General features: G+C 43.8%; 1 protein-coding gene across 2 annotated transcripts in view; it reads right to left on the reverse strand.

Annotated features, from left to right (window-relative positions):
• CDKL1 (cyclin dependent kinase like 1) overlaps positions 1 to 7505 on the reverse strand; it is a 60169-nt gene extending 52664 nt beyond the window's left edge. The window contains exons 1-2 of one of the 2 annotated variants that reach the window (XM_019451870.2): positions 7187 to 7505; positions 6339 to 6626 (exon numbers count right to left, since the gene is read on the reverse strand). In XM_019451870.2, coding sequence (XP_019307415.1) covers positions 6339 to 6509 — 171 coding nt within the window. In that variant the 5' untranslated portion in view covers positions 6510 to 6626; positions 7187 to 7505. Of the gene's footprint in view, positions 1 to 6338; positions 6627 to 6767; positions 7098 to 7186 lie in introns of those variants that run through there. The other variant, XM_019451871.2, reaches the window with a different exon arrangement.
• Positions 7506 to 9871: the final 2366 nt, after the last annotated feature.

A 9871-nucleotide genomic window follows, 5' to 3' on the forward strand; every position in this document is an offset into this window, starting at 1 on the left:
TAGAATTCTTGATTTCCTTTCCCCTAGATTTGCACCTGGGTCTCCCTATCACAATGAATGACCCGATCTTTTCATTCTTGTAGTTAGTTACTCAAGTCAGGAACTTTGGATTCATTCTTTTAAAAAATTTTTAATGTTTATTTGTTTTTGAGAGAAAGAGCGTGACTGGGGAGGGGCAGAGAGAGGGAAGGAGACACAGAATCTGACGCAGGCTCCAGTCTCTGAGCTGTCAGTACAGAGCCTGAGGCGGGATTTGAACCCATGAACCTCGAGATCATGACCTGAGCCAAAGTTGGACGCCCAACCGGCTGAGCCACCCAGGTGCCCCATTGGATACGTTCTTGATTCCTCATCCAACGACCAGATTCCTATGTACCCTTCTCTCAGAAATAATCTTGAATCTAACCACCTCCACCACTACCACTGTGACCCAAACCCCATCACCTCACACCTGGATTACTCTAACAGTCTTCTGATTGTCTTGCTTAAAGAGCTGGAGCAATCAGTAGCTGGAGGAATTCTTCTGGAATGTATGTCATGCCAAGGCACCTCTCTGCTCAAAATCCCTTTCATGGCTCCCATCTCATTCAAAGTAAAATCCACAGTTCCTACCAAGACCCACAAGCCCTCATGTCTGACCCCTTACCACTCTAACTTCATCTTCTATGACCTTTGCCCTTTGTTTACTGTGCCTCAGACCTACTGATCTCTTTACTCCTCCTAGAACACACCAGAACACACCACGCCTAATACACATCACTTGATCCTGCCTGTGGCCTTTGTACTTACTATTCCCTATGCCTGGAAAGCCTGCATCACTCACTCCTTCCCATTTCCTTCTGTTATCTCTTCAAATGTCATTCGTCAGAAAGGCTCTTCCTAACGCCTCTCTATAAAAAAAGCAACCCAGCCCCTTCATCACCTTTTACCCCTTTACCATGCTTTGTATTTTACCACTTGACATATAATTATTTCTTTACTGTCAGTCTCTCCTTACTTGGAGGGCAAGGGCTAAGAACAATGCCTGCTACATACAGAAGTTCTGTAAAAAGTTCCCAGATTAACATGTGGCAACTCTCTTATGCACAAGTGTCTCATCAAAAACAATGAAAATGTTGAATTCCTTTTTTTTTTTTTTTTCACATTGGAAAGTGAGTTTAAGAAAGGGTAGGAGAGCTGCTTTGAGCTCAGGTACTGCAGTATAATTTTATTACTGTCACTAAATAGTACTTAATTTAGAGTATGTCTTTAGAGTATGAGCGGGCTGATTATAACTGTTCCAAGTGTTTATATTTTTAAAAGCCTAACTATGTAATTGGGAAAAAATAAGATTCAGAATTAAACATTAAAGGATTGACTGCAATAGGACCTCTTGGTGAACAGTGAATTATATTTAGTTTAAAAAGCAGTTTGTTAGGGGCGCCTGGGTGGCTCAGTTGGTTAAGCATCCGACTTTGGCTCAGGTCATGATCTCATGGTTCATGAGTTTGGGCCCCATGTCAGGGTCTGTGCTGACAGCTCAGAGCCTAGAGCCTGCTTCGGAATCTGTGTCTCTGTGTGTGTGTCTCTCTCTCTCTGCCCCTCCTCTGCTTGTACTCTGTCTCTTCCTCTCAAAAATAAACACTTAGGGGTGCCTGGGTGGCTCAGTCGGTTAAGCGTCCAACTTCAGCTGAGGTCATGATCTCGCAGTCCGTGAGTTCGAGCCCTGCATCGGGCTCTGTGCTGACCACTCAGAGCCTGGAGCCTTTTTTGGATCCTGTGTCTCCCTCTCTCTCTGACCCTCCCCCTTTCATGCTCTGTCTCTCCCTGTCTCAAAAATAAATAAATGTTAAAAAATAAAAAATAAAAAAAATAAACACTTAAAAAAATTTTTGAAAGCAGTTTGCTAGTACAAACACTACATTTATCTCATAAAAATGTGTCACTTTTTTTTTCAAATGGCGCAAAAGAATGTTATTTAAAAAGTCTTTCAAGTTTTCAGGAAAAAATGTTTTCTAAAAATACTAGCAAACCAGTTTCTGATAATTATTATCCTCAAGAGCATTTACCAATGGATGGTTATGTCCTCATATAAGCTTCCAAACCAAGAACGGAAAGCATTGCAGGTGTGCTGCCTTGAAATTATGCAGCTAAACGCTGGACAACACATTCCCATGATCTCATCTGCTTCCAAGAAAACAACCATAATTTTCAGAACAGTCCAACAGCAACTATCGGGAGTTACTCTAAACTGTAATGTTTTAAAAACACACACACAAGGAATTCTCTGAGGATGGAGGGAGGCCAAATTTTATTACAAAATCCAAGGACCATGCAGTTCTTCTGTCGTGTGCTAGTATTTCATTGTATCAGCTATGGATCCTCTAAGCAGGGCATCACCTGATCTGGGGAAGCCTCTCCTTCTCAGACATAGCGCTAACTTTCCTGACATTGAGCTGCACAAAACAAACGACGTCGCCATTTTCATCGGTGGATAGTGAAGTGAGAAAATAAGGGCAATGGTACACACACACACACACACACACACACACACACAGAATTACACAATCCATTATTCACATACGGCAGGAAGGTATCTGTATAGATGTTATTTGTAGTTGCCAACTACTCTCTCAGGAAGACTGTGCTTTTTTCTAAAATTGTGTTTTTCCTAGGTTTTTTTTGTTTTTAATTTTTATTTTAGAGAGAGTGAGTGAGCAGGGGAGAGGGGCAGAGGGAGGAGAGAAAGAATCCCAAGCAGGCTCCACACTCAGCACAGAGCCCATTGTGGGGCTCAATCTCACAACTGTGAGATCGTGACCTGAGCTGAAATCAGGAGTTGGACACTTAACTGACTGAGCCACCCAAGGGCCCCTATGTTTTTTTTTAAATACTAAAATGTCCTGTCTTTTATGAAATGATGGTGAAAGTAGTTGGTAGTTGGTTTTTTAAAATGCGGACAACACTATCCCAATCTGTAAAAAAAAAAAAATTTTTTAATTTTACAGGTACATGAAATCCAAAAATCCACACGTGAAATGTGTGCATGTGTGTGTGTGTGTGTGTGCATGTGTGTGTGATGGAATATAGTTCAGCCATAAAAAGAAGAAAATCCTGCCACTTACAACAACATGGATAGACTTTGAGGCAATTATGCTAAGTGAAATAAGTCAGACAGAGAAAGACAAATACTGAATGTTTTCATTTATGCATGGAATCTAAAAAAGCTGAATTCATAAAAATAGAAGGTAGAATGGTGGTTGGCAGGAGCTGGAGGGTGGGGAGATGGGTACAAACTTCCAGTTATGTACCCATAAGTTCCAAGTGATTAAATATACATGAATAAGTTCCAAGTGATTAAATATACATGTGGTAACTACAGTTAACAATACACATTATATAAATGAAAGCTGCTAAGAGAGTAAATCTTAAATGTTCTAACTACCAAAACAATGGTAATTATGCAAGGTGATGGAGGGGTTAACTACCTTATTGCGGTAATCATTTCATAATACATATGTGTAACAAATATCACATCGTATGCCTTAAATTTACACAACGTTACATGTCAATTATACCTTAATAAATGGGGGGGAGAGAAAAAAATCCAAAAGTCTACAAATGACAACTTTCTAATTAAAGGCATCTTGGTTAGCTTCTTTCTTTTCAGAAGAAAGCCAAACTCCTTAGCCAGGCATTCAAAGTCTTCTACATGTGGTCTTAATCTATTTGTCTTGATTTCCTTATAATAGGAGCAGTCAGGGGGTCAGCCCCTGCCAGTCCTCACCTACTCTGGCTAAGGCTTCTGAGGTAACCTTCAGCCTCAACCTCCTTGGTTCCTAGTTCCTGACCTTAGTAAGGGTCATTAAAAGCCCCAGCTCTGCAAGAGGTGTGCAAGGAAAACACCAGGAACTCAAACTCACTGAGCTGCAACTTTCCCCTGGGCCCACAGAGCTGTGCTTTGCTCACAGTTTAGTATTCTTCCCACGGCCCACTGGAGCTCTCCCTTGAATTCCAGCTCAGATGGGGGCCCTAAACTGTTTGCCTAGATGTCACCAGTTTCCTATTCTCTGGGACTACAACATGTCCTCTGGAGTCAGGCGCCAAACCCCAAAGGCCACCTGGGACCAAGGTGCAGCTTTGGGCTAAGCATCACTTAACCCAGGCCAGACCTATCTTCCAGGAAAGTCCTCACACCCCCTTCTACTGAACCCTGGCTTCCTTTGCTTTCTTTCTCTCCCTGGCCTGTTGTCATCCAGCAGGCAATCCTGGCTAAGACTTTAGGGTTATAACCTGTGTTCCCTCAATATACTGCTTTCCACACATACACCTTTTCCTTGGACAGACTGTCTGCCCTAATGCCTTATTTCTCATTCCATGCATCCTTAAATACCTCAAAATGTAGCTTAAACATACCTCTAATTACTTTATTTAGAGGGTTCTTGTCAGGCAGACATGGGGATACAAGGTAAATGACACAAACCCTGCCCCAATAGGAACCCAGTTTATCAGGAGTGAGAGCCAAGGGGAAATTTATCTTCCTTCCCTTCTGTGAATTAAGTATCTGAAACACAGGATGTACAACTTCTTATAAACATTGTTTTAGGCACAATGAGGTTCTATACATACTTACTGAATAAATATATGGAGAAAATGTGACTTCATTTAACAAACTCTCAATTCACTTTTTCAGCAAATATTTAAGGACCTATTATGTGTTAGGAATATCACAGAAAGCTAAAAAGTTAGGGCGTTAGAGAGCAGACTCTATCAATAATCTAGTCTTATCTCATATAGATTAGGGGAGTCTACATTTGTGCACTTGATTTTGAAGAATGGGGATTTTGAAAACAGGCTCCTATGCACACAACTCTTTCCTTTAAGGCGTATCAATATTCAGTTATTCAGGAGAACGCATTCTGGCTTCTTAATATATTGTGAACAACCACCCTACCTAAGAGCTTATTTTGTTATCATTATTTTTCAGTCCAACAGTAACATTTATTTATGGGGGGCCCAGCCCACTGCACACTTGCTTAGAAGTCCACACAGAAAAACAGAGGTTTCCATCCTGGAGGAACTCAATTAACTCAGGGAGCTACACCTGCAAACCCAGTATTGCTAAAGGGTGCTGAGAGGGTTCCGAGGCATTCACAGGTGACCTTCAGCATCAGAAAAAGAGTACCTCTCCACTAGAACCAGATGGTCTTTTCTTTAGAGTAAATGAATCCTCTAAGTACATTATCGCCTTCTGCCCTAGGGGAAACCTGAGAAAGTGAAAAACCCCCATCAGCCCAAAAGAAAGGGTGAGAACCTGTCCCTGTGTGTAGACAGTGGGGAAGGGCAGAGTAGTCCAGGCCCTGAGATGGGCCCTGCTGGTCTCACCCCTTCCTAGGGGAGGGCCTAACGGGGTGGGGGTGGGGAAACCCTGGAAGCGTCCTCTCACAATAGATAGCATCCTGCTGGTAAAGACCATCCTAAACCTAAAGAGAGAGTTTTCCTATTTTCCACCCATTTAAATTTACCCAAAGCCTGCTACTTCACATTCAGATAACCCCATACATAATCCAGCCATGGGGAAGAGAAGACTATTAGAGAGGCCTGGAGAAAACAGAGAGGCAGCGATAAGAGAAAAATCCCCTGAATGTTCCACTCATCTCCCACTAGGTTGCTCTTTCCTGATCATTTGGTTATACATGCTCGAACACAGAGGCCCTAACTGTTTGAAACCAAGTTAATCCCACTGTGTTCATTACATGGCACGTCCTGTGTTGGGATTGGGGTTTCATCTTCACAGAAATTCAGAAAAGTGGCCTCTTTCTATTACGGAAAAAAAATACTTTCAGCTTGTAAGTAACAACTGTTTCTACTGCTCTGATTTTATGGTCTCCTATAGTTAACTAATAAACATTTTAAAAGTGATCATTTCACTTTTTTAAGAAGAACCCTTTTCTAGAGAAAGGACATTAGGGTGTTCAGCAGCAGATAAAACGTCAGCTTCCAACAGTTTGAAAACAGGTGAATGATTAATTATCCTAATGGACTGAGAATATCAACAGAAGATGGCCTGAAAGTTTAATGATCATGAATGCCAGAAAATTGGAGTTGTTCCCGTACTATCAAAGTTGAGGGCTCTTGAAGAATCAGATCTAGAGCTGACATCAAGAAGCGATGGGGAAGAAAAATAAAATACCCCACAGCATCTCTGAAAAGGAATAGCATCTTTCTCTGCACTGATGTCTCTGCTTTCTGGTTCATTATGCATTTGGTGACCTGTACATCTTAACACATTTACTAAACATAACACGACTCACTTAAGTTTTTTAGTCCCTGATAATTCACTTTAAATAATCCATTACCTTGAGCATGCGGATTTCTCGAAGGGCGATTTTCTTTATGACAGGGTCATCTTCTGATTCCAGAAATCTCTTGATGGCTACAATCTGGCCCGTGTCCCTGTTTCTGCATTTGAAAACAACTCCATAGGATCCTTCGCCAATTTTCCCAATTTTTTCATACTTCTCCATCATAGAGGAGGAATAAATCTTAAAATGGATCTTCACATAGTTTGAAAATGTCGCTTATGAAATACTGGCACGAACAGACTGTACTAGAGCCCCACTCAACGATGGGTCTTTGTTAAGCACCTAGAACAGAAGGGCACTTGTTAAAGAATTAGGAATCGACCCCTGTCCTTAAAGCCTCGCCCCTCAGCAACCGCAACGAGATCCGGGATGACAGCCTAGAGCTCGTCTTCAGTAATCCAATTCTAATCGTCTGGTACACACCCTGCAAGTTAAAATGCAACCCGTTATCCTAAATCGAACGGAGTTGTAAGATAATCTATCTTGTTTAATGTTATAGTTCATCCGATCTAAGACACATGAGCCTGCTAGAGGACGGAGAAGGAAGACTCAGGGATTCCCCGGTTCTAATTTCGGGTCTCATTTCCTTTGGGCAAGGAGACACCATCCGGGTCCCCGCGGGGGCGAGGCAGGAGCCCGAAGGGGGAGCCCGGCGACCCCAGGCGCGGGCGGGCCTCGGCGGGGAGCGGGGCCGCGCCTTCCCGCCGCCCCCGCGGGGCCCGGCCGCCAGCGCCACCCGGTTGCCCACCCGCTCCCGGTCCGCGCAGCGCAGCCTCGAGCGGCACCACGTGGCGGCCAGGCCCGCCGTCCGGGCCCGCGCGCCTTCCCCGCCCGGGACTCACGGCGCCGCGCGGCCCGGCCTGGCCCTGCTCCCGCCTCGCCGCCTCTCTGCCGGCTCCGCTCGCCGCCGCCCCGGCCGCAATCCCTATGGGAACCGGCCCCCGCCCCGGACTGGCCTGGGCGGGGCCGCCGCGCCCCGGCTGCCCTTCTGGAGCGGGCCGCCAGCCAGGCTGCGGGGAAGGGCCCTGGGGGGTGAGGGGGCCCTAGGGCCCGGTTGCCCGCGCGACCCTCTGCCGGGAGAGGAGGCCTGCGGGACTGCAAACTCCAGCAGGTCGTGTAGAACGCAGCTATAGCAGAGTCGGCTGGGAAGACGCCTGCGCCGGGAGCACCCCTCCCCAACCCTCGTGCAATCTGTACTTCACCGGCAGGGCAGATCCTACCGGTACTACGCGGGATTACTCCCCCGTGCCCTCCGCTAGGATGTAAACGGCTTGAGGGCAGCTTCTGTGTCTGTGCTCATCAGCGCTGTAGCATCCAGTCCAGTGAATGATGAATGAATGAAAGCAGAGTGAGGAAAAGAGGGAGAGGAAGGTATGATGACTGACACTGGTTGCAGTCAGCACTTCCTTCCACTAGTTTGGGATCCATCACCATTAACTTCCTCTATAGCTGGGCTTTCTGATATGGGAGACTTACAGAGCCCGCCTTGGTTTAGGAGGGTTTTTTTTTTTTTTTTTCTTTCTTTCTTTCTCTTTATTTTTTCTTTCCTCCCCTCCCTTTCTGACTTTTCTTAAGTGATCTCTACACCCAGTGTGGGGCTTAAACTCAGGACCCTGAAATGAGGAGTCTTATGCTGTACCGACTGAGCCAGCCAGATGCCCCTGTCTTAGGTTACTTATTCCCATCCTTGTCCCAACTGGGTCCTACTCACCCAGGTCTAAGCACAATAGTGGGAAGTTAATGGACCTGGGGAATTCATGAAATAATTTGCTACTAGGCAGACTGCCCTAGTACTTTATCATCTATCCCATTCCATATGCCCAGCACTGAGATGGCTGTTTGCTGGGGAAGTGATATCTGAGGAGAGGAAAGTGTCATACTGTCTATGAAACAGGGACCAATTCCACACCAAGCAGCGTGCCATTAAAAGTAAATCTGGATAGGGTTCAGGAAGGAGCTGAAGCTGGGAGGAGAGGAATTAGGGCTGCCTTGGCTGAAGTCACATATAGATAGGGTCCAGGGATGAGCTAGAGGTGGTCTGTGAACCTCCTAGAAACTGTTTGCAGATGGCAACCACTGATGCATTTCCTGTCTCTATAGTTTTGTGTTTTCCAGATTGTCATATAAATGGATTTTTACATTATGTAAGCTTTTGAGGCTAACTAAGCTTCCTTTATTTAACATAATGCATTTGAGATTGATCCATGTTGTTGCATTTATCACTAGTTCATTTTTTTTCATTATTGAGTAGTATTCCATTGTATAGATAAACCACACTTTATCCCAGTTGAAGAACATTTTAGTTGTTTCTAGTTTTTAGGCCACTATAAACATTCATGCATGGTCTTTTGTGTGAACATACGTTTTTATTTGTCTTGGGAAAATACTAGGACTACTGTTAGGTCATCAGATAAGTATATGTTATTGTAAGTAATTGCCAAAATGTTTTCCAAAGTGACCATTCCATTTCACATTCCTGCCAACAATGTTAAATTACTCTGCATCTTTGCCAGCACTTGGTAGTCAGTTCTTTTGATTTTTATCCATTCTAATAGGCAGGTAATTGTCTCTTGTGGTTTTAATTTGCTTTTCCCTAATGACTAATGTTGAATAGTTTTTCATGCACTTTTTACTCTCTGGATGTTTTCTCACTTATAAGTTCTAGCTTTTTGTAAATTCCTTGGGGTTTTCTAAGTAGACAGTCCTGTCATCTGCAAATAGGGACAGGTTTAGTGCTTCCTAACTGGTATACATTTTATTTCTTTTTCTTGACTTATTGCACTTGGTAGGTGCATTAAATAGGAACAATGAGAGCAGCCATTTTTATTACTGATCTTAGGAGGAAAGCATTCAGTCTTGTACCATTAGGTATGATGTTAGTTAGATCACTTTGTAGATGCTGTGGCAGGCAGCCTCCAAGATGGCCCTTAATGAGCCCTGCCTCCTGGTATTTATGCTCTTATGTGTTCCCCTTCCCTTCAGTGTAGGCCTGACCTAATAACCTTCATCTAAGGAATAAAATATGGCATAAGTAATGGAATATCACTTCCAAGATTAGTTTACAAAGAGACAGATTTCCGCCTTGGGAACTCTCTTGCTCACTTTCCCTGATGGAATCAAGATGCCGTGTTGTGAGCTGCCCTATAGCAAGGTTCTGAAGAGGCAAACAGCCAAGAAATTAGGCACTCAGTTTCATATTCTGTGAGGCACTGAATCTTGCCAACAACCATGTGAGTGAGCTCCCGCTCCAGGGAGCCCTCATATGAGACTGTAGCTCCAAGTGACAACAAAATTTCAACCTTATGAGCGACCTTGAATCAGAGGCATTTAGCTAGTCATATCTGGATTCCTAATCTCCAGGAACCATGAGATAACAAAGGTTTAATATTTATGTTTTGGGGTTGTTATGCTGCAATATAAATTTAACACAGAAGCCCTTTATTAGATCGAGAATGTTTTCTGTAATCTCCTTTTACTGAGAATTTTTAAAAATATATTGAATGGATGTTGAATTTGCCAAATGTTTT

This window comes from Panthera pardus, unplaced genomic scaffold, assembly GCF_024362965.1.
Source record: "Panthera pardus isolate Hobbes unplaced genomic scaffold, ASM2436296v1 HiC_scaffold_24, whole genome shotgun sequence".
Lineage (NCBI taxonomy): Eukaryota > Metazoa > Chordata > Mammalia > Carnivora > Felidae > Panthera > Panthera pardus.